At 45.1% G+C, this 25,676-nt stretch overlaps 1 protein-coding gene across 15 annotated transcripts in view; it reads right to left on the reverse strand.

The window, feature by feature from the left end:
• Window positions 1–18,649: 18,649 nt before the first annotated feature.
• The window catches only part of CD44 (CD44 molecule (IN blood group)), a 91,191-nt gene continuing 84,164 nt past the window's right edge, over window positions 18,650–25,676 (reverse strand). For all 15 annotated transcript variants that reach the window (XM_086677688.1, XM_086677690.1, XM_086677686.1 and 12 more), the window contains one exon: window positions 18,650–21,781. In XM_086677688.1, the coding sequence (XP_086533814.1) occupies window positions 21,577–21,781 (205 nt within the window). In that variant the 3' untranslated portion in view covers window positions 18,650–21,576. The remainder of the gene's footprint in view (window positions 21,782–25,676) is intronic.

Raw genomic sequence — 25,676 nt, forward strand, 5'->3', positions numbered from 1 at the left:
TTATATACTGGAAATGATCTGTGAATCCAATATTTCACTAAGTGTTTTAACTCTTGTGTATATATCTCTCATCAATAAATGTGGATTCCAATTTCTCTTGCTTGTTGCCTCTCCTTCACTTCCCATTTTAAACTCGTATTGGTTACATAGGAAGGGTTCCTTTTGGAGAAATTGTGGGTTCAAAACTAAAGTGTCCAAATGAATACTTTCCAGGAGCTGAGCTGTACAGCGGAGTCATGTCTTACCTGAGGTAGTGAGTTGGACAGCAATGGTATATAATCCAAGTTTTCCCAGTGAATTAGTCAATATGGGCTATTTCCCAAGTCTCAGGGCTTAAAACTATTTCTTAGTCATGTAGAATGCCCATGACAAGTTGTCTAGAGGACTCTGCCGTGCACCATCTTCACTGGGGGAGTCTGAGAACGACTTCATCTCCAGGCTTCTGCAGTTGCCAACACAGGAGAAAGGGAACATGGCCGATGTTACACTGAGTCTTAAAGCTTCTTCCCAAATGTTATGTACCTCACTTCTGTTCATATTTCAAAGGCCCGAGCAAGTCATATGGCTCTGCCTAACTTCAAGGGGGCAGGGAAGTGCAGCCTTACCAGGTGCCCAGGAAGAAAACTGGAAATGCTTGGTGAATAGCCATAAAGAATCCTTACATCATGCAGAAAAGATAGTATACAAGCATACAGTCTTTCAATAAGTCAACACTGCAAGTTTTTCTCTAGCATTGGAAAAACCATTGCTATGGAGGTAAGTAGAAAGCTTTTGACAGTCAGACTGTAGAAATTAAATGTATGGTCTTCAAAAGTAGGATCACACTCAGCATGATGAGATTCTCACCCAGGAAAAGGTATGTGTACAGGAATGGAGACCCACCAACAGAATGGCAGGTTCTCTTTTGACATCCCAGGGCACCCACATACTGAATAAAATGGCTTAGATGAATTACCCTCTCTCATTCTTTTTGGGGATGAAAGGAAGCAAATATTTTATTTTGAATAAGTAAAATAGATATTGATACACCGCAATTCTTTTTTTTTTTTTTAAACATTTATTTATTTTTGAGACAGAGAGAGACAGAGCATGAACGGGGGGAGGGCCAGAGAGAGAGAGGGAGACACAGAATCTGAAGCAGGCTCCAGGCTCTGAGCTGTCAGCACAGAGCCCGACGCGGGGCTCGAACTCACGGACCATGAGATCGTGACCTGAGCGAAGTCGGACGCTCAACTGACTGAGCCACCCAGGCGCCCCAACACCGCAATTCTTTTTATGAACGTCAGCAGTTTGTTTAAACACCTGGTAAAAATGGACGTTTCAACATACACTTTTCCTTCTTCCCTGGGAGTCAAGTATATATCACATCACATCCATATTCAAAATTGTATTAAAATCTTATTTCCAGAATGTATGCTGGTCAGTAAATTTCTGGGCTGCCATTTTGTTGTAAGATAGCAAACAGCCCCAAAACACAGCTGAAGTACACATAACACTTTAGTACGGATACAATTCGGTTGGTCGTTCAAAAAAAGGACACAGCCAGAGAGAAACTTGACTTTGCTTATTCAGGTAGTATGATCCCCATGTTCTGATTTCTTACCCTTTCTTCTGGAGCAGAGGTGTTTAATCATCCATTGACATTGTGAAAGCCCGTTGCTTTTACTTACCACGGCAAAACAAAACAAAACAAAACAAAACAAACAAAAAACAAAAAACAAAAAAACCCCAAAAAACCCCATATATAATTATCATATATTATGTACAAATCGCATATTATATGTAATTATAATTAATAATTATTATAATTACAATAATAATAGCTATTATTCTTTTAGGGGTAAGAATGAAAGGAGGAATTATGGACTGAGGGTTACAAGACATGAGTTCTGACCTCCATATAGTCACTAAAGTGTTGATTAGATGTGGCCAAGTCCCTTTGCAGTTTGGAAGTAATTTTGGCATATGTAAAATTAGGCCGTTGGATTAGGCAATTTCTAAACTTCTGAACTCTGAAATTTACCTATCATCCAGGTAAGTCATCATGTATGTAACTTATACCGGAGTTATAATGCCACCTGCATCGAAGCACACAAAGCCATTACCCCGTGCAAGAACATCACCAATAATTGCCCTTGGCCTTGGTGCTCCTTCTTACCCCAGTCATCCGCTTTGCTTCCCAGAGGAAATGCTCCTAGGAATTTTGTTTATCATTCCCCTGCTTTTAGAAAATGTTTTTATCTCACAGGTATGCATGCCTAAGCAAGCTTTGCTTATTTTGAGCTTTATAAAAAGGACTACACGTAGGCTTTTTGAACATGTCTCTTTGTTACCTAATGTTGTATTTCTAATGTGTTGTTACAAGTAGCGATGGTTCATTCATCGTCACTGCTGTAGAACAATACAGTATGTAAAATACACCACATTTTGGTTTATTCACTTTCCTGCCAGTGGACATTTGCCTCATTTCCAGCTTTGTTTCTGTGTCAAACAGGGCTGCTATGAACATTCTTGTATGTGTCTCCTGGGTGCATAACCTAGGAGGCTTTGACGTTTAAAATTTTTTTTTAATGTTTATTTTTGAGAGAGAGAGAGAGAGAACATGAGTGCGGGAGGGGCAGAGAGACGGAGACACAGAATCTGAAGCAGGCTCCAGGCTCTGAGCTGCCAGCACAGAGCCCGATGCGGGGCTCGAACCCACGCACTGTGAGATCACGACCTGAGCTGAAGTTGGCTGTTTAACCAACTGAGCCACCCAGGCACCCCTGACATTTTGACATGTATGCTCCTAGATACAATAAAAAAAAAAAAAAAGTGTGTGTGTGTGTGTGTGTGTGTGTGCGTGTGTGCGTGTGATTGGAAAGTACCTATTTGTATCTTTTCTTTGTCCATGGCTCCTTCAGTGGGCTCTCATGTGGACCACTACTGAAACCCCTGATAATCCGCACACCGCTGGCTGTTTAATGAAACCCATCTCTCTAGCGGGAAGACTGAGGCAAATGAAACCGGAGCATTTTTTGGAAGGGAATTTCAGTTGAAAGCTGAGGCGTTCTTTCCTCAGACTCACACCACACGGCCTCTGAACACGGCTCCGATGGCAGCCAGACAGCACCCACTGAGTCTTGTCTCTTCCTGACGCATAAGGCTCTAGGCCCCTCTCCCTCCACCCAGCAGGCCGTGTGCTATGATGCGGACAGTTGTCTGACAAAAGACGTTCCAGGAAGTCACAAGAAAACTCTCCACCTACTCCCAGAACCACTAGCAGCCCCTTTAGCTACCAAAGGAGGATTACAGTACCGTAAAGGGCAGTGGCTCTGAAAAGGATGAGCTGTGTGGCCGTCACCTGAGGCACCGAACCCCCGGGGCACCTCTTCTTCCAGGCACAGAGACATAAACAGGAAGCCAGGACCCTGTGTTTCAAAGATTCACAGGTGACGGAGGGTTCAAGCACCTCCAGGGAAGCTTTCGTGAGGACAGGAAGGCATGGGTGGAGATGCCCACACATTTGACATGGGCTGTGCAAGAATAGAAGAATGTGGAGTCCCTGGAAAAAATGCAAATTTTGTAGCTTCATACTTTTCTTCCTGGTATTTTGTAAAGTTCAGTTCATTCACCCACCCACTGAGGCAGTGAGAGGCCATATTTAAGTCCCGTGTCATTGTAAGAAAGACTGAACCTGGGAGTCAGCCTTAAATTCAGGAGCATTGGTTGGGTCCACACCACTTGTCCAAAAACCGTATAAAGAGAGGAAAATCATCCAATGTGAATACTGTTCTCGCTCTCAAACGTTGAAAAGCAACGACTTTAAATGCTTACGAATTCCAGAAATCAGACATATAAATCATTATTGTGACCTCCCCCCCGCCCCCCGCCCCGCTCCCTCTTTATCAGGTCAGAATGAATACACAAAACCCTGAAATCTATTTTTGTTGGTGACTTGGGGTAATCAGATGTTAGCCTTCCAAATATTGTCTGGAAAAATCTAGGGGCTTCCAGTTAAGGAAAAAAAGGGCAAATACGGAACTGCAGTCGTCTGTGGTAGACTCTTTTTGTTGCACGACCTGGTTCTCCCGGAATTCTCCGACGGCCTCTGTCACTTCTCAGACGTGTTCCAGGCCTGGGTAACATACTGCTCACAGAGGACGGGGCCCCAGAATTTCCACACTGCCTTCATCTGAGTGAAAAGTTCAGCTGGAACACAGTGTCCCTTCTCCAGTTGCTCCTCTGCTCATCCCAAACCTTCCTCTCATCTTGGCGAAGAGGATAGAGATCATGCCAGACTATAAGGCCAGAAAGGTCCTCGGAGGGGGACTATTGGAAGTATAGTCCTGCCTTTTTGCAGATGAGGGAAATGACACCCTAACGGAAAATGAACTAGGGGTGACACAATGGCAAACCGAAGTTAAACCCTGGTTCTGTATCTCTTCTAGCTATGGACCAATGGATTGTAAGGGTTCAGTCAATGATAGCTATCACCATCACTCACCATCATCATCATCATCAGGATGGCCACCCTTAACATTATCAATAACAACTTCTTAGTGACTAAGCTATAGAAAGTTGATGCTTCCTGTTTCCCAGTCTGGCCTCTTTCCCAACCATGTCATATGGACATAAGCGTATAACCCAGAACTCAGAGCTGGTCTTCCACAAATCTGAGCTTTTTTCATAGACCACGTCCTCTCTGACCCCAGCCATTACTCCTTTCTTCAGCCTTTTCTGCCAGAGGGAAAGAGAGCTCTAGGGAGGTCCTCCACACAAGCAGTCCAATGTCACCTCAGCTTGCAACTCATTGATCCGAAGTAGCCACATGGTCCCCCTGCGGCTTCAAGGGAGAACGAAATGCAATCCCACTTCCTTTCTCAGGATGGACGAGATCCAGAAGCATGTGCGCTAATAAATTACCATAGTCCACGTCTCTGCTCATCCAATATTTGGTGCACCCTGTTTGACAAATGCAAGAGATTATTCTCTATTTACTCCTAGAGAAGCTTTGTGAACATCACGAGCCTGTCTTATCTTATGTTCCAGATGGCCCTCTAATACTTTCTTCTATTACTTACCAAAGCTGTGATTCTTGGCCACGGGGAAACACACTAGATTTCTTCAGGGAAAGGAAGTGAGTCTCAGCCTGGCTAAAGTGGCCTCTCACCATGATGGGAGGCCGAGTTGGCTCTTCCAAATGGGAAACAGGACATCCAAGAACAAATCATTTCTTTCTTCACTGGAGAAGCCCCTTGGGGAGTCCCTAGCTCACAGAATTGCATATACTAGTAGAGCTTAGTGTCATGAGAAAGGCCATTTCTGTGGAATGTGCCCAACCCTACAGAACTCCCTTGGCTCGTCTGTTCTCAGCAGCTTTCCTTCCCATCATCCCTTTCTCCTTTGCCTTGTCTTCTTTCACAAATGACATTTGTTCTCTCCCTCAACAGTTTCAAGAATAGAACTTGGGAGAAACTTTTTGGAGCTTTATGGTTTTGGGAGCTCGAATCATCTCAAAATGGTGCTCTCCTACACTTTTCCTACACTTTTCAGCAACTTTGGGACATAGCCATAATCTTAGGAGCCTTCTATTTATGACTAATAGTAGCTACGGTCTTAGGTGGGATCCCTAGAAGCAGAACCTGAGACAGGATCCGAGTTCACATGATTTTTTTTGAGTGAAGTGCTTATTACAAAACCTTATAAAGAATTGAGGGAAACAGGATAGGGAAGAGAAAGCTGAGCAAGAAGGTAGTCTCAGGGAAAGTCTGAGCGTGAGTTATCCTTGAAGAAAGGAAACCTGTCTTTGAGCACCCACACCTGTCAGTCTTTGGTTGTAGGCTACTGACGGGAGAGAGTTATAATCTCCAGGATAAGGCAGCTCCCATCTGCCGAGAACGATTCTCTAGAGAAGGAGGGCAGCTGTGAGTTGTTAGTTGTCAAGAGCACAGTTAGGGGATGGATGTGCCAACCCAAGAAGGGGATCTGGGCAAAAAACCAACAGCAACAACTGAAGCTTTTGTTCCACACATGCCTACCATGTGGCAGGCTCTTATGTACATGAGGTCGTATTGTACTCATGAGAATTCTGTGAGGTAGGTATTATCACCACTACGCCCCCTTCCTTAATTTTGCAGATAATGCAATGCATATTCAGAAACACATACACCAAAGGAAAAGCTGGTCTGGAGGTCTTTGTAATATACTGGCTCTGTTTTCCCGAATAACCCAGCAGAGTATATTGCTATGTTATCAATGTTTAACGGCATTTGAACCCCTATGCTTGGTATAATACTCCTTGATGTCTAATCATGAAGCCTAATCATGCATGAGACTTCAGGGCATTCAATCAAAATTGGTCATGCTTGTCATCCCATATGGTCCTGTATCACCTACTTAGGTGCCCTTCAGAGTCATGAAAACCATGTTTGGTAAAGAGAAGATCTCCATGGATACCTGGAGCCCCCAACATGCACCTATAATAGTTGGCCCAGCTAGTCAGAACAGATTATTCTCTTCCTTAAAATATTTGCTAAGTCAGCAGGACAATGGGTGTCCTCTCGAGCAATGGGCATCTCGAATGTCAAGGCTGATCAGTCAAGAGTGAGGCACTCTCAATGGCTCATAGCATAGTTGGCTCATAGCATAGTTCTACCTCCGGTCTGCAGTGGTCATTCTGCTCATTGTACCTCCCCAGAAACCCGAGATGCTAAAGCAGCTACTACCTTAAACAGGTTGGTTGCCATGCCATAGGGAAAGAGAGCTCTAGGGAGGTCCTCCACACAAGCAGTCAAATGTCACCTCAGCTTACAACTCATTGATCGGACGTAGTCACGTGGTCCCCTGTGGCTTCAAGGGAGAACGAAATGGAATCCCACCTCCGTACTCAGGATGGACGAGATCCAGAAACACGTGTGCTAACAAACTGCTGTTTGACAAATGCAAAATGGACTCCGACCTCCTCCCCAAGGGGAACTCCACAAAGTCTCCTTCATTCACAGCATCAGACTCAAAGTCTCAGAGTACCACTCAGGATCTCAGAGTACCACGTGGGAGTTTCTATATATGGTTCAGACGTGGCTCCTGTTGGCCCAGAAAGTGGTGAAAACGAAATGCAATTCACTGCATCCCCTCCCCTTCCCCTCCCTCCTCACATACACATGCTCCAATGGCAGAATAAGGACCGATTCATCGCCATAATATCCGATCTGGAAAGGGGACAGATGGAAGTCTTCAGTCATTGAGCCGTAGCATGTCAGAAATCCTGGTGGGCAGACATTAGAGGGCCCCCTACACTCTGAATAAGGAAAATTTCTTGATTATGTCCTAATCAGGTTCCCTGAAAGGGCTTCCCCAGTCCATTTCCCCCCCATGGTGTTTCATCCCACCTCCTAGGAAGCCCCTCCTTTTCCATTATGCTCTGTTGCTGCATGTGAAGAGAGCATATAGGAATAATCTCTCCTCTAGCAACATCATCTGCTTTTTGCTCATAGAAAGTTAGGCTTCAGGGCTCCTTCAAGTCTTCCTCAGTGACAGAGTTGTTCTAGTTGAGGTCTGTAGTGTCTTTGGCATCATGACTCTTAACATCTTCCCCGGCTTTCATAAGTTTGACTCTAATCAGCCTCTGATGCCAACAGCCACACCCTCAGCCCTTCTAGAAACACGTCCCTTTCTCATAATTGTGGGTATCTTGAGCCAATCAGGCTTGAGGCAGAGAGCCATAGCCTTAGATTTCTTTTTCTCTGAGTCACTTTCTTTCCTTTTTTTTTTTTTTTAATGAAAGAATATGCTGGATGCCATATTAGTTCCTGCAGAGGTTTTAGCAAGAGGTACGATGACCATATACTCAAATTGATTTTGCTTCTGAGACAGTTAGTGCACACAGTACATCTGTACTTTATCTTTCCCTGTTTGGGGTTGAGAAGTAGTTGCCTCTTCCAGCTCTACAAGTGCTCACATTTCTAGAATCTCTCTTTCCTTCTGGCAAGTAATGAAAATACCTGATATGGTGACCGCACCGTCAGTCGTGGTCTCTGAGTGGCTGTGATGACAGAGCCTGTTGGGACTCATGATGGGCATATAGCACGAGTAAGCAAGAGACTTTGCCGTTTGGGGCCATAGAGAATTTGCGGTTGTTTTTACTGCAAACAACCACCTGCTACATTAGGGAAATTTATCTCCTACTCTGGGGTCTCAGCTTAGATGTTTCCTCTTTGTCGTAGCCTCATTTGGAAGCAAAATGAAACACATCTTACGAGCCGGTATCTATCCAATGATGCCTATGGGAACGATATATGTTTTACCTGTCCCAAAGAAAGGGAACTCAATCACCAGAGGCTTCTGAAGGCAGGGTGGAGGAAAAGACAGCATAGATCAAGGGAGTCTCAGCCGATACACTGTAAGAGTTGTTTTTCTAAGATTGACGCTGGACAGTTTAGAATGACAAAAAAAAAATTATTTTTTTCTGCACCAGTTTCAAGTTAGAAGTGAGATTTTTTTTCCCTAAACGGGTGCGTCATTGAAAGCTAAGATGTTGAATTGATTGATTAAAAAAATAACCCCAAACTGATGTTCTAATTTTATTTTTGCCCCCAAGGAATGGGACTCTAGTTGTCCTCTGAAGAGATGAGTCAGGTAATTGGACTTTCCTTTGTCCAGCCGGGGTCTTGCTGTGGGGAAATGCTTATGCAGCTTAGTGGGGGTGCAATAAGCCCATTTCACAGACGAGGAAACTGAGGCCCAAATATGTTGAGTAAGATGCCCACAGGCATAATGTCTATTCAGCTATTAAAAATCAGCGAGGAAAAGACATCCCTCCTCTATTTGTCTCTTGGACATTTGGAGGCTGGGAGGCAGATTAATTTGGCAAGGACGCTGCCCCATAGCTTCTCTTCACCAGCTCTGTCCCCGGACATAGTTGCCACGTTCCCACCGCTGAGAATCTCTCCCCCCTCTCACCCATCTGAGTGCCATTGTCTCAAGATTCAAAGTCCCGGGCAAGAGGGTCCTTTGGACCCAGCTTGTCTAGTTCCAGCTTCAGTCATGCGTTTTGGCTTCTAACCTCCACTCTGTCCACTCGCTGACCGAGGACACAGGCGTCTCCTATGGAAGATGGGTTCTGCGGGAGCGCCTCTCAGAGATCCTCACTCTGCACGCACACTGGGTTATAGCTTTCCACACTGGCTAAACCAGGAATCCCTCTACCATTTATTTCTCTCTCTCTCTCTTTTTAAAGTATATTTGTTTTGAGAGGGCGGGGGAGGAGCAGGGAGAGAGGGAAAGAATCCCAGGCAGGATCCGCACTGACAGCTCAGAGCCCTAAGCGACGCTCAATCTCAGGAACCTTGAGATCGTGGCCTGAGCTGAGAGCAAGAGTCAGACATTTAACCGACAGAGCCACCCAGTCACCCCTCTATCGTTTACTTTCTGTCTTCCAAAACCTATTGAAATCTCTTTTTCTGCTCATGTGCCTTCTTCCTCCATTCCTTCTGTATTTACAGGTCTCTAGTCTTTTTTTCATGTTTGTTTATTTTTGAGAGAGAGAGAATGCAGGCAGGGAAGGGGCAGAGAGCGAGGGGGAACGAGGATCTGAAGCAGGCTCTGCACTGACAGCACAGAGCCTGAAGTGGGGCTCGAACTCAGGAACCGTGAGATCGTGACCTGAGCCGAAGTCGGACGCTCAACCGACTGAGCCACCCAGGCGCCCCCATAGGTCTATACTCTTTCACTACACCTGCTTCCATTTGAGCAATCTTAGGAAGGAAAACAAAGGAGTATATTCAATCTGTTGACTTTAACTGAAAGTCTGAGATGGAATATCCGTTCTCGAATGGAGCAACCACACTTACACCCCTTCCCAAGGGGCAGAGTCAAGCCAGCACGAAGCTGCCTTGTATACATCCCTCACTTACATAGGCCGTTGCATAAGAAACTCTCATATGTGATACCGTTGCTCTGCTAACTGGCTAGGTCCACTCTGACATCTTGGTGACATTTTGCTCTTTAGCAGCTGGCCTGGGGAATATATTCCCAGCTCAATTCTAGGTTGTGACTTGGATTGGAAGTAATGAGACATCATGTCCTCATTCAGATACTCTGGAAAAGCCTCCAAAATGTAACCAGTGAATCAGGTTCCTCTTCTTCTGTCGTACAAGATGTGCCTCTTCCTATGGTTCATCTGTGCCTTTATTCAGCATATATCCTTGAGCAGCTATTAAGCACCAGGCATTCTTCTAGGTGCAGAGGACACTGCAGGAGACATGACGTTTATTATGAAGGCGTCATATCCCGCTACTGATTATTTGAAAGCCCTACATAATTGTGGGTTTTGTTTGTTCGTTTAGAAAGCGAGAGCGGGGGGAAGGGGTGCAGAGGGAGAGAGGGAAACTTAAGCAGGCTCCACGCTCAGTGCAGAGTCAGACATGGGGCTGCATCCCACAACCCTGGGATCATGACCTGAGCCAGAGTCAAGAGTCAGATGCTCAACGGACTGAGCCACCCAGGTGCCCCCCAAAATCTTACAAAATTATAAGAATGAAGTGGGGAGAGGAAGACCAGGCATTGTGGACCTGATCTACCTACCTTATCCCCAAACCATACAACCATACAAGCATATAAGCTGGTGTTCGTGTGTGTGCGTGTGTGTGTGTGTGTGTGTGTGTGTGAGAGAGAGAGAGAGAGAGACAGGTTTCCTTCTGGGGTGGGCAACGAAAGATATGCCTTTCCAAGATTTTTCTCTTTACCTCCTTTTCATTCCTGTTCCTTATCTCTCCTCCACGAATCCCATCCGAACCCCATCGATTTCTGATATCCCTGCGGCACTTTCTCTCAGTACCCACCAGCCCTGCCCCCAGAAATAGTCAAATCTCTGCCCCTTTTGGCTCCTTCTACCTCCCCCAGCTTTCCCAACCTTCCGTGTTGGATGTCAATTACTTTTCTCCTCTTTCAAGTTACAGTTGTTCCACAGAGAATGATGGGCTCTGTCGCCATGCCCTCTGGATTCCTCAGAAGTGAGCCCTTGTCTCTGAGAACGGGAGGGATGGGAGGAAAATCTTGGTGAGAAATTGCCACCCTGGGTGGTGGCTGGGTTTCCCCTCGATTGCTTAAAATCAAACATATGTCATCATTTCCGGAATGAATTTCTCTCAGAAACCCCTGCCCGGACCTAAATAACAAATACCATTTTCTTCCACTCATCTTGACAGTTCTAGCAGAAGGAAGACCCTGGACTTAATATGCCCGAAGAGCATTCGCACCCGCCTTGCCGCTGAGGTAATTTACCAGACACCTTACTTTTATTGGACAATAAAGCGTATCTTGTTCAAATCATGTTTCCCTAATTTCTGGAGGCAGAAGGAAATCAGTTTATCCATCAGGCTGATACGATTTGAAATTTAACTCATTTGTGTAACTGGTCAACAAGCTTAGAGGCTACTTTTTGGAAGAGAAAACATTTCCAGCATAAAACTTCTGGGAATAAAGAATTCTGCAAAAAACAGACGTTTGGTTGTCTGTTTACCTTTCTATAGAAACGGAGTAGACTATTGTGTATTTTTAATGTTAAATTCCTTTTAAGGAACAAAAAAGACACCAAATAAGCCAGTGTCTTCTTTGAGTAACCCTAGATTCTTTCGGCAAATTCCTTTAGCCAAAGGAATAATTCCAAATCAAATCGAGAGCCAAAAGCTGGCGTAGGATTGAGCTTTTCCCCAAACACCAGACAACTTAATATGTGCTGCGTTTAGAACCAACAAATAGGCATAAACCGTTTTAAAGCCCAGATGATTTTGAAAGTCAGTTAATGGCTCATCGGTGCTGATGCCAGCCAGCCTTCTCTAGGAGCTGTAATGAAACTTGTTTCTGTTGCAAGGATGGATATGTTGGAGCGGAAGCAGCGTGATGGAGGGGTTAAGAGACCAGTGTAACAGATCTACGCTGTTCACATTGGCATCCTGTCTCTGCCACTTACTGAGGGACTATGCTCCCTGTGCCTTAGTTTTCCCATCTGTAAAATAAAGGGAAGAAAGTGCTTTGTCCCATAGGGTTCTCCTGAATCTTATTTCAGTTTTCCTATTGCAGCACATGCTTCTGGAGTGCTCGGTGCCAGGCACTGCTCTAAAACCTAAGCTGTTAATTCTGTTGGTTTTGGTAAGTCTACGGGCTGCGGACTATGGTCTATTTAAGCACAGGGAGGTTAAATAACTTAATTGGGTTACGATGCACAGCATGTTTTAAATGGTGTCTGGGAGACAGCAAACAGTGTCAGCCATCACAGATAGAGACCGTCCTCTGCACACCCGCCATGGCGTTTTCCAATACACTGTTTGTGTCTCTCGGACAAGGGTGTATGTTTCGGTACACAGCACGGTGTCCAGCATGCAGGAGGTATTCGGGATCATGATTAAATGGCCCAAGTAATGGTTCTTTCTCTTTATGATCTTTGAATCCTTTTCAAAACACAAGACATGGACTAAAAGGAGTATGGGGACCATCAGTTGTACCCTGATCCTTTGTCACACCATACAGGCAACCCACTTTCCCTCTCACTCTGCCCTACCTAAGCCTTTAGTGCGAGGACACCCACCTTCACCCTCTTCTTTCTGGTTTTATTCTGAGGAGTCAAGGACGGAAGTCAGGGGCAGGACCCAATTTCCACATGGAATGTTCTGGAAAGTCCACAAGGGGGCGCATTATCAACAGGCCAGAGAAGGCCAACAAGATGGTTAACAGGGAAAATAATTTCTGAAAGGACGTGAACCTAGATGGGAAGATTCCCATTGATCCCATCTTTGGCTCACCAAACGAACACATAGGACTTTTCTTGATTAGCTTTTACACAAAGCTCTACATTTTGCCGAGGGGGAAAGTGATCTACAACAGAGGGTCAGGGAGTCTGTGCCCGTTGAGAGATGTCCCAGCCTGGTGCCGCCCTAACACAGAACCCAGCGTTTCCAGTGGCTCTGTAGCCCAGGCCAGACCTTGTGGTTCTGAAGGTGCCGTGTCCCAGCACCCAGTGAAACTGGCTTCAGAGGGTGAAAGAGAAGGGAGGCCAATTGTGGCCAATCCTACCTGCCCTGCAAACCTCCCCGGGACTGAGAGGAGAGGTGCGCTCCTTGAGATTCGTTTGGGATGACTTCATACCTATCAGGATCCCTCTATTTGCTGTATGCAGAAAGGCCTAAGAACTTTCTTCCACTACATTTGCTTGCTCTTCCTTGTAATTTTTTTTTATCTTTAACTCTATCTGTATCCTTCCGATAGCTTTTCCTGATACTTCTTTCTTCACTTCTTAATGAGATTTAAAGAATCCTTAGAGGAGGAGAAAATAAAGAGCACAGGCTCTTTTTGAACTCTACTAACCTCGCCTGAAGTGTTTGCCCGTAAGTCTTTAGTGATGAAAACCTGCCTCTCCACTTCTCCGTGGAAGGGTTCCCAAGGCGTGGGCCTGGGCTCTCTGGAGCCAGGCCCCTAGAATTCCAACCCCATCTCCTCTCTCTCCTCATCCAGAAGCCACTCAGAAGCCCCGCCCCATCAGGGTCTTTGTGTAGTGAGATGTTGGCAATAATCAACCTGCGTGTTCCCCAGGCAACAGGAGGGGGAACTTCTTTTCTTTCCAATAGCTGTTTGGGAATCTCAGAGTGGGAGGGTTTTTAGGACCCCAATTCTTGGAAGGGTGAGAAGGGCTCAGAAATTCTCAGAATACCCTGACTGCCCCCAAACCATGGTTTGCATTCTCTCTAGGTCCCTCCTCTGTATTCACACAAGGAAAAGGTTGAAGGTGGCAAGAAGGAGGGAGAAAACCTGTGTATACCTGTATCCACGCATTTTTACGCACATCGTCTCATTTAATCGCTCGTCAGTCTTTCTGGTAGTAATTATAATTCCCATTTTACAGGTAAGGAAACTGAGGCACAGAGCCATTCAAAAACTTATGCAAGGTCCTATAGGGAGTAAGTGGCAGGGTTAAATTTGTACTCAGAATTTTATTTTAGAGACCACCATTTGCTAGCTAAACTTTAGCTGCCTTTCCTGAGGTTCTTGCCATTCTTCCATAAGGAGTGAGGAAAGAGGAAGTGGTTTGGACTGGATTTCTGGAAAACAGTCATCACATGATGAGGCAAGCAGTCTGGAAGCCTGAGGGGGTGGATTGAGGAGGCGAGTTATGGGGAGCCCTGATGGGCATACTATCGGTGTTGAAGACCAGATGTCAACACAGGCAAGGAACGGGGCTGGAGGCCAGGGTGCTGGTTATGGAGAAAAAAGCAGCCAGACTTCCTACTCCCCTGACCCCTTGCCGAGGCAGCACGGCAAAAATATCCACAGGTGGCCTGCTTCTTCTCCTTCCAATAAACATGGCAGCATCTCTGAGGTTGTTTACAATTTCCTGAATGAATTATATCACCAATATGGCCTGAGTAGTGAATGTATCCGCACTTACTCATTCCCCAGCCCTTCCTGTGGTTTCTGGTAAGCCTCGGTCAGTCCCACCAGGCACAGAGAACGAGGGCATGCTGACCTGGTTTACAGTATGTGGAGACAACCTCTTAACACTGGCGCTCGATTTACCAAACTTCTGATGACAGGCACCGAAGCATGTTAGGTCAGAGGTTCTGGACAGAGCTGAGCTCCATTCCAGGCTTTACGACTTTCTACTTGTATATCTTAGGGACAGTAATGAACTTCTCTGTATCCCCAGGTGCCTCATCTATTGAAAATAGGATAATTCTCCTTTATGGGTTATAGGAAAGACCCAAAGTTGTCTGTAGGTATCTGTAAGTGTTCAGTAGAGGGTAACTTTTGAGGCCATTAATGATCTGGGCCTTCTGCAGTGCAATGGAGATACAGAACCCAAATCCTGCCCTCAGGCTCACTATCTTGTGGAAAAGACAGGCCCATGGGCCAATTAATTAAGTGGCAGAGGAAGACCTGCTTCGATGACATGTGGACAAGGTAAACAGATGGCAGGGGGAGGGGGAGTGGACTCAGACTGGGTAGGGGTGTTGTGAGGCAACTTTCTGGAAATCTTGATCAAAGTCGTGAGTGGAGCCACAACTTTGGTCAATCCACAGCCACAGCTCGAATGGCCAAGATTTCATCCAGGGGTGCCAGCTAATCCGCTTCCTGGATCTCTTTAGTCTTGCTCTGAAAGCAAAAAATATCTTTCTGTTAAAATCAAAGAGCCTTGGATTCCGATATATTCTGGTTCCAGGCACCCTAATAGCTTAAAAGCTGATTAGCATTCTGGAAACTGGAGGGGATGGTGAAGAGAGAAGCAACTACTGCATGCATGAGGGATATGAATTTATATTCACCTAAGAATTAATATTTTCGAGGACCTGATATCTAACAGACGTTGCCATGTAATATTATTACCTCATTTAATCCTTATTGTGGCCCTATGGAGGTTTGGTTGTTCTTCTTTTACAGATAAGCAAATCAAAACTCGAATTATTTAATGTGTATTTATTTTTGAGAGAAAGAAAGAGAGAGCGAGCACAAGCAGAGGAGGGGCAGAGAGAGAGGGAGAGAGAATCCCAAGCAGGTTCCACACTGTCATCGCAGAGCCTGACCCGGGGCTTGAACTCACGAACCACTAGATCACGGTGTGAGCCAACATCAAGAGGCAGACGCTTAACTGACTGAGCCACGCAGGTGCCCCTAGGACTCAAATTATTTAAGAGGCGTGAACAGGGTTGCACAGTTAAGTGGTAGAGTCAGTCTTAAAATCCAGGTTCTTCTGATTCCAAAGCTCACGCTCTTTCTACTGTAGCAATCTCTGGAACATGTATCTCCCCAGGATCCTGCTCCTTCTTCTTCCAATAACCATGGCATTTATGAAGTTGTTTATGGTTTTCTCAATTAATGCTGTTGCCAACATCGCCAAAATGGTGTGTGTACTTAAGCATAAACAACATAAGAGGTGCCCTCAAGCACAAGAACCTTTCAACCTATCAGTCATAGATTGATTACACGAATGACCCCGATCATTGGCCTGCGGTAACCACGCTTTTTGCAGTGTGACTTTGCAACGCCTCCCCGTAAGGGGGAAGATCTATTTCCCATCCTTTAAGTGTGGGCGGCTCTTGTGATCTGTTTGGTCAATAGTATATGGTGGAACGATGGCCAGTTCTGGGCCTAGGCCTCAAGAAGACTTGCGGGCAGCTACCATCACTTGGATCCCTGCTGAGCCTGGATGAGGCAACTGGGGCCATGTGAGGAAGAGACTCGCCCAATCTTCCCAGCCATCCCAGATGAAGCCATCAAAGATGCCAGCTGACCTGTTTGTTAACGCCAGACACGTGTGTGAGTACAATCTTGCTCACCTGAGCTCTTCCCGGGTCATCAAGAAGCACCCAGTCAAGGAATAGACTCGTGAGAAACGACAAATGTTTGCTATTTTAAGTTCCTGCATTTTGGAGTGGTTTTTAACGCCCCAGTCGCTAACCGCTATAACCAAAAATGTGATTTTCTTCTTAATTACATACAGGTCCATGAAGCCTCTGTTGTTTCATTCATTGTCAGTACTTTGCTTTGAACGGACTGTTCCCTTCCATTGGGATCTCCCTTTTTCATCATTTTGGGAAAAAATTCCCTTTGCTTTGCTTTCTGAATCTCATGCCTTCCTCTTTCTTGGTAAGTCCCTTGTTTTGATGGAGTCCATCCTGTGGGAGTTGCCTGAAAATGGGTGAACTGGTTTGGAGACAATGCATATTTGAAACGCCTTCATTCTACCCTTTCACTTAATTTGTGGTTTATCTAAATTACAGTTCTAGCCGGGGAATATTTCTCTCAGAATTTTGAGGGCACTGTTTCCAGTCTTCTATGGGGCTGTTGAGAAGCCTGATTCTATTCTGCTTCTTAATCCTCTGTATTCTCAATTTTCCCTCTCTAGAAGCTTGTAGAATAATCTCTTTGCCCCAACTGTGATGAATTTTTAAGATGATGTGCTTTAGTGTGGGTCTGTTTTCATCCATTGTGCCGAGCACTTGGTCCTTTGAATCTAGATATTCATGTGTTTTTAACTCTGGAAAACCTTGATTTATTCTTGAATGAATTTCTCCTCTTTGGGGCGCCTGGGTGGCTCAGTCGGTGCATCCGACTCTTGGTTTTGGCTCAGAGTTTGTGGGTTCAAGCCCCGCATCAGGCTCTGTGCTGCCGGTGCAGAGCCTGCTTGGGATTCTCTTGCTCCCTCTCTCTCTGCCCCTCCCTCGCTTGTGCTCTCTCTCTCTCTCTCAAAATAAATAAATAAAACTTTAAAAAAAACCCAATTCTTCCTCTTCATTTTCTGTTTTCTCTTTCTGCCACTCCTATTATTTGCATATTAGATTTCCTAGAATGGTTCTCTATTTTTATCTTTTCTCCTGTTTCCTTTGCTTTGCCTTTCTCTGTTTTCTGGGATATTTTTTTTCAACGTTATTTTCCAAACCTTCTCTTGAGGTTAGTTCTTAATTTGTACTTTTGAGTTTAAATTTAAAAAGCTCCTTTTTTGTAGGTGTTCCCTCAATGTTTCTTTTTACCCTAGCATTGTGTTCTCGAGACACTCTCTACTCTTACCTTAAGGAGGTTATTAATGACGTTTCTTAAAGTTTTCTTCTCTGTGAATTATCTCTACTTCTGATGTGCAAGAAGCCATAGGAAGCTAAAAGCCCTATGTGCCTGGCGTGGCTTCAGATGTGCTCTTCAGTGTAGCTTGCTTTGCTGAGCCATTTCCTTGTGGGAACGCTCATGTTGGCATCTGTAGAGTTTTCTCTCAGGCTTATCGGATTCCCCAGGAAGACTGAACTTCTGTCTGATGGATACATGATTGGCTGCTGGCATTCTGGAAGCCAAGCTGGGAGAGAAGGCTGGGGGGTCTCAACATTCTTTCTATGTGCTTTCGCATCTCAGTGTGGTATTCTAATGTCAACTGGATATGCCTTGTTTCCCCTCAGAGACTCTGCTCTCTTCAGAGAATAGCCTTCCGGTCATCGGTTGGGATTGGGAAAAAATCGTCACTCAGGCCCTTCGAGTGAAGAGGGAGATCTGGGGTCCTAACTGCATTCTTGAATAGACTTTAAACCCATCCTCCTAATTTTAGCCCCATCTTCTCTAGCACATTCCAGAGGTAGCTAATGCTGCCAATTTCTGAGACTTTGTCGCAGGAGAGGAGTTCTGCTTCACAAATCTCGTCTCTTAACTTCCCCACTGCTGGCTTAGGATTCGCCTTCTCCAAATTTGTGCAGTTACTAACGAGCTATCACTTTCCAGCTTCAAACTGTTTTTCCCTATGGTCTCTTCTTCCATTCTCTTTGATCCCACTGGCTTACTTTGGGATATCTCTTCATTGTCTTTTCAGAGGCCTGCATGAGAGAATGGAGGTGAGTGTGTTCACTAGTCTATCTGGAAATCCAGGAGATCTCAGCTTTTTAAAGAACACTTCACGATATCTTTCGTGTGAGCTATGCGAACCACACACTTACTATAGAAAATTAAACTTTCTCCAAAAGAAGCCCCTCACGTGCTAGAAGTCCACGTGACCGATTTTTATTTTCAGAAACCATCAGATGAGTGTACAGCTTCAGGCACTTCACAACTTTCAACCTCGTCGTTCTCAATTACCCAGACAGCCAGATAATCATACCTTTGCCCCCCCCAGATGTCCATTCCCTTTAAATCAGAGACTCCTGAGTCCATTTCCTTTAGCCTTTTAATAGTAGCCTTTTAGTATTTTCCAATAAGTGCTTTCAACTGGACAATATACATATCATGCTTTCCTCGTTACCACTTGTCCATCAATAAATATACAAAAATCAGAGGAAGGATGTGCTGTGAAAAATCAAAGTAACAATGGTCACTGTACATGCATGAACAACGAGCTAGCCTTTATAAATGCAACACAAATGGTTTATAAAAGGGCATACCCATTACATGAAGTCGCATGGACCACGTCATTCTTATTCTTAAGTATACTCGACATTTCTAGAAAAGCCAGAGACTCCTTTCTCCCACTCCTCTGCGGTACCAGCATTGACTAAACATTGGCTATGGAATCAATTCATGGCATCATGGTCTCAATGTAAAACTTTGAGAGAGTCTGCTGGAGGAATCCATTCTGCCAGGCTAGGATGTGCAAAATGTGGATGTGAAGGTGTCTTTTGCCCCATTTTATTTTTCACCCAGTGTCAAGAGCAGCTCCCAGGAGACACAACAGATTTACAATTGTAGGCAAAATTGCATCTTAAGCTCTCAGCTTAATGGGAGAGATTATCTCTTATTCCACGAACTTCAGGCAATATTGCAGGGGTACTGCAGCCAAGGGACGTAAGCTCTAGACCTATCTATCCAGTTCCTATCTTGAAAACACAGAAGTATATCCAATAAGAAATACAACAATAATAAAAGGAAAAGTCATATTTGATTCTAACATGAAATAGAAAACAATGACTTATCTTAGCCTATTTGTTGGCAATGAAAAGGAAAATCATCCCTAGCTGTGAGCCTTTTCACACTATCCATGGCCCCAAAGAGAATCTGGGGACAGGCGAGAGCCTGCTATAGCTCTCCTGAACCGGATCCCGGAGTGGCTAAAGAGCTGGCATGAACCTGTCAGAAGCCTCTGCTCTTGGAAAGCAGGGAGCACTTGGACACTAGTGGCTGTGACAACAGAGTGGCTGTATGTCTATTTCCTTCCTTCCAACTTGAAAATAAAAAGAAAACCAGACAGCTGGATATGGAACTGACCAATTACGTTCACATAGAAGAAGGGACTTTTCAAAGATCGTGATTGGGAAGAGGTTATGGGGGTGGATAAGGGAGAACAGAAATTGGAAATGTGCACAAAGTGGGCATCTCTTTTAAAATTAGATACTTCATAATCACTCCACGTAGAAGTCCAGCCCTGACTTATGTGGGAGCTATTTTCTTCTCCTTCCTCTCCCTCTTCCTCCTCCTTCCTCCTCCTCTTCTTCCTCTTCTTTTCTTCTTCTTCTTCTTTTCTCTCTCTCTCTCTCTCCCTTTCTGTCTTAGAAACATTGCCAGTTAAACATCAGTTTAGGCAACAGATGACTTTCTACGGAAGCATAAGGTAAGAGGTCCCATTTTATAGGAGTTCTTTATAGATTCAATTGCTTCTATTACAAGTCACCTTTGGAAGTTCCAGGACCAATGGGACCTTCTGAACTTATGAATAAAGACCACCAAGCGAGGGATAAAGCCATTATTCTCTTATTTGGTCAGACACCTGCCTATCTAGTGCTAAGATTCCAATGGTAGGAAGACCTGTAACCTTCTGAGCAACTTCCCAGGCACTTGACTTACCCTGAGTAGCAACTGCATCAGGGGAAGACAACTGGCTTGTTAGAGTATCAACAAATACAGCCATAAAAATACTCAAACAGGATCTACACAGTTCTCTCCCCTCTTCCCCAACCTGTGCCAATCAGCTGGCTACTCTGTTGGACTCTCTTTCATATCCATTGACTTCTCTTTTAACTACAAGAGATCAAAAGGTACTTCCATACTGGTTTTGGACATCACTTGGGTGTCTATGAAATGGGGTGCCAAGAATGGTAGGTCATGCACCATAAGGTCACTTTTCACAGCCTTTTCAGGGCAGAAAAACAATGGCCATTGACACATAAAGGCAGCTGAAGCTTCTCCTTTCCTAATTCTAATGCTAGGACAGGAGAAAGTCTTTGAAGCCTCAGAAATAAAATAGCGCTCTCTTCCTTGATGTTCGTTGAGATTGGGTTGAGTGAACCTGAATGGGGGCTTAGTGGCTCTGAGATGAAGACTTTCAAGGAGGACCTTCTCGCATCTTCCTGATGAGTTTTTGGGAACCAGATCTTGCTGGTTAAAAAAACCGAAGGATCACAGCACAAAGGGTTATGGTGGAGGAAGTACAGATGTTTATTATGAACAGCTTAAACCCTTTATGCCTCTGACAAAGTAACCAAAAAAAAAAAAAAAAAAAAAAAAAAAAGAATCAAAGGACCTCCAGGGTTTAATATTTCAAAAACACAGATAAATAGCTTCCTGCAGATAAATAGCTTCACCTTTTGGGTATTTCCCCAGAAGCATCTGAAAAATTTCCAGGTCTGTAGAAGGGGATGTGTAACCAGTACATTCTGACCCCCTACCCCGCTGGAAAGAAATTCCCAGGGAACAGGCTGCAGGAGAGGGGATAAGGGCCCATCCAAATTTCCTCCCAGGGACAAATCCCTCTTAGTCCTGTGGGATGTCCCTGGCAGGTGGCTGTTGCCTAGGTGGGGGAGTGGAGGGAAGGCTGGGGATCAGAAAGATGTATTGGTGGCTTTTGTTAGAAGCCATGCATAGCATATCCTAGGGGATGGAGGCTTCTAGGTGGGAACTGGAACAGTTAAATTTTTGTGGCTTATTAATTTGGCCCTCATTTCAGAAAGCAATGCTGTTTTTATAAATTGGACCTGACTTAAAAAAAAAAACACAAAAACAAAAAGGAGTAGAAAATTTTATACTAAAAAAAATATCCCCCAATGAAACAATCAGTAGCACATTGCATCTGTGAAGTGTCCCAGCTCCTCGAATTGGTTGTGTCTCCAACGGCCATTTCTTTCCCAGGTCACCACGGTGTAGGCGCTACACCCCAATCTTCATGTCCACATTCTGCAGGTTCCGCGTCTCATCGGCTGTCATATACTGATCGCAGGTCACTGAGGACTCCTTGTTCACCAAGTGCACCATCTCCTGAGACTTGCTGGCCTCTCCGTTGAGTCCACTTGCCTTTCTCTCCTCCACCGCTCCATTACCGTTGTTGATTACCAGCTTTTTCTTCTGCCCACACCTAGTAATTTAAAAAATCACGTGAGAAGGTGCTATGACACAACACCACCATCGTTGTTGTCACCACTATCACCATCACGACAATTTTCGACGGTCACAGTAGGTTTCGTCTTACTGACTCTTAACCGTCCCGTCCCGTGCTTCTCAAAGCGAGTCCCCAAACCAGCAGCAAAAGCGTCCCCTGGGAGCTTGTTAGAAATGCAAATGCTCATCCCGACCCCCGATGCACTGAATCAGAGAACTCCAGGAGTGGGTTTAAGGTCTGTGGTTTAATAAGCCCGCCAGGGGGTCTGATGCACCCCTGAGTTTGAGAATCCGCGGTCACAGCTCTGGGAAGCAAGTGCTTGCATTGTTCCCCTATTGCAAGTGAAGAGCTCCTTAGGCTCAGAAAACGCACTAACTTGCCCCAGTTATTCCGCCATAGAAGAATCGCGATTCCGGCCCTTCTGTGTCTGACTCCTGAGTTCTAATTCTCCTTCCCCCTCCTACGCGACGGCAACATTTGCCTTTTTTTAGGCACTTTAGCAACTTCTGCAGACTTCGATGCACCACAAACATGATGACTACACATCATTCTGATTTGGGTATTCAACCAAGTCCATTACTTCCTCTCCCCGGCAACACTGCTTACCAGGGTTCTTACTGCATGGACTGAGAAAAATGCAACATTTTTCTACAAGGGGAAGGCCGTATTGATTTTCACTGGTTAACACTGGGTAACTTCCCATAACCCTGGACACAGGTTTAACTATATAAGGCAAGCTGTTCACCGTTGCTGTCAGGGTTCTCAGTAACATTACTTAAGATTCGAATGCAAGGAGGTCTTCTATGGAAGAGCATGACCTTGATCGTGTCCCCGGGTCGTGGCGTTGTAGCATTGCCTCCCCCGCCCAGCCTGATGCAATACTTCCTCTTTCCTGTAACAGGATCCCTGCCGCACATCTAGAAGTCAGATTGCTTGACAGAAGCCAAGTTTGCAGAGCCTCACAACTACAAAGTGGGGCCGGCAAGAGGCGAAACGGGCTAGCATTTATTGGACACCTCCTGAATGCCAGGCGGTTTACATGTAATTTCATGAAATCCTCACCACCATCCCGCAATGCAGCTGTTATTCTAGTCACACAGCAGTGGAAACTGAGGTCCAGGGACGTTTAATAACTAGCCTGAGGTCACATAGCTAGTCAGACAGAGTCAATATTCAAATCTACGCCTTTATGACCAGAAGCCTGGGCTCTGCCCAGCTCTATTCATGCTGCCAACCATCTGGAGATTTGGAAACAGTATGAAGTCGGAATTGTTCACTTTGCCGCTGGATATTTGGAGTTGTAGAGACAAAGCGTCTATTATTCATGACCATGGGCCATTCCCTCTAGAACTGCCAAGGCCATAAACTTTAATCTCTTATTTGGGGAAATAGAAATTATACCTCCTCAACAGGAGGTAGATCCTGTCTCCTCTGGCACGATGCGTGCTTGATGAGGGGCGGAGGGAGGGTTGCTTGGACTTTGGAGCAAATCTGTGGGGCTGTGCCTTGTGCGGTCCACATCCAAGGGTAGGGACTTGATTTTGAGACCTTATTGCTGTGTGACCTGGGACAGCTCATTTAACCTCTCTGAGCCTCAGTTTTCTTAACAGTAACATCGGGCTATTAAGAGTACCAATCTCATAGGATTGTGGAAGGCCCTTGAAACAAAGCCCAGCACTGACACATGAGTCCATTATTGCTATTATTTGTTGCTCTTACTAAATGGGGTGACAAAGCCAAGGCCTCGGATAAGCACTTAGGACAGAATCTGGAACACAGGAAATTTTCGAGAAGCACTGGCTGTCGCTGTTCATATAACCAGAGCCACATGAATTTGGGTCTTGCTTGTTTCTTCTGGCTGCCTCCACCTGGTCACTATATTTACTGTGAAGACGGCCCAGAAGGCTGAAGGTGGAACTCTGCTTGCATTATTTTAAATTCTCAAATGGTACCTCAGGTGTTCTTTGGAGGGAAGGTGTCTCATTAAACCAAATCCCATTTGCTGACCTAATGGGTGATTTCGAAGTTGAATGAAATATTGTAGGAAAGTGATTAATAATTGTAAAAAATGGTGCACAGGCAGGAGTTTGGGATTCATATTATGTAGTCTAAACAAAGCTGATTTTATTTATTTTTTATGTTTATTTGTGTGTGTGTGTGTGTGTATGAGAGAGCGAGAGAGAGAGAGCGAGAACGAACTGGGGAGGGGCAGAGCAGGGGACATAGACTCCAAAGCAGGCTTTCTACTGGCAGAACAGAGCCTGACGTGGGACTCAAACTCATAAACTGTGAGATCATGACTTGAGCTGAAGTCGGATGCTCAACCGACTGAGCCACCCAGGCGCCACTAAACAAAGCTGATTTTAAAAGTGGGTAACACTGGACCTGTAGGGCGCAGAAATATTGTGCTTGGGTCTGTCCTGCCCCCCATTTCCCTTTGGATTTATGTGTCTCTGTTATCTGGGTTCTTCCAGGAGGACAGGATGCTTCTCATAAATAACTAGTCCAATACCCGGGTCTCTAGGCATCAATAAGTCCTTTTTTTAAAACTTACTACATCACCAGTTTATCACAAGAGGATAGAACTCAGAAGCGGCCAATGAGAGAGGTGCACAGGACGAGGTATGGGGAAAGGGCGGGAGAGTCTATGCCTCTCTGAGAGCACCATGCTCTCAAAATCTTCACGGTTCACCAACTCAGAAGCATTAATAAGTACTTTAAAAAGACAAGGTCTAATTTTTTCATTCTTCTTCGTTATTTCAGAAAGAACACTAGAGCTGAGGAGACTTCAGAGGTCACCCGGCCCAACCTCTTCATTATGTAAAACCAGAGATGGAGTCCAAGAAGTCAAGGGTACCGTCCGAGGCTACACGACTAGTTACGGCAGGAAACAGAGTATCTGCAACTTAGATTTTCTGACTCCAAAGGTCAGAGATCTCTACAGAATCGCATCCCTCTTCATCTTCTTTCTCCTTAAATCTCAGGCATCGATCCGCTGAGCAAACAGTGACCACGAGATACGGAAGGAGCCATACTGGGGCCTTACCAGGAGAGGGTGGACATACTGGGGCCTTACCAGGAGAGGGTGGACATACTGGGGCCTTACCAGGAGAGGGTGGACATACTGGGGCCTTACCAGGAGAGGGTGGGGTAGGAAACCAGGTAGCACACATTTAGGGCATGGAGGAATGTATCCTGAAAGATTACAGGGGAGTAGCTTCACACCTGCTCTTAGCTCTCTTCCACCTGAGAAACCTTAAAGATATTTAGAGATTTGTTTTGCATTGTGTTAGAGCTGTGCCATTCGGTAGGGTGGCCACTAGCCACAAGCGACTATTGAAATGCAAAACCAATTAAAAGTAAACAAAGTTAAAAATTCATCTCTTCAGTCAAACTAGCCACACGTCAAGGGCGTAGGAGCCACAAGTGGTTGGTGGTCGTGAGTTAGGGCAGATGTAGAACATTTCCATCACTACTGAAGTTCTAGTGCACAGCTTTGTTACAGAGGACAGGATGAGATTGGATGGACACACACTGCAATGAGCTTGCCCGTAGCTTGAGAGAAGGAAGGCGTTTCTAAACCATGGAGCTTTCTAGAGGGGACCTACTAAGCAGAGGGCAGATGGCTGTTTACACAAAAGATGATTGTTCCCCTGACGCAGACAGCTGGTGAAGGCCTTTTCTGCACAGTCAGTAGACAAACATCCTTGAATCATTTCTGTTTTGTGAGACCTTGTCTCATAAGGTCCTCTCATTTTTTTTTTTTTTCTCCTCTTTATACACGACAAATCAATTCTTTAGGGGAAAGACACCTAACTTCTGTTGGGCCCCATCCGCTATCTACCAACCCAACTGACTCCTAACACAACCG

The sequence above is a fragment of the Puma concolor genome, chromosome D1 (assembly GCF_028749965.1).
Source record: "Puma concolor isolate L17-30 chromosome D1, mPumCon1.1.hap2, whole genome shotgun sequence".
NCBI lineage: Eukaryota > Metazoa > Chordata > Mammalia > Carnivora > Felidae > Puma > Puma concolor.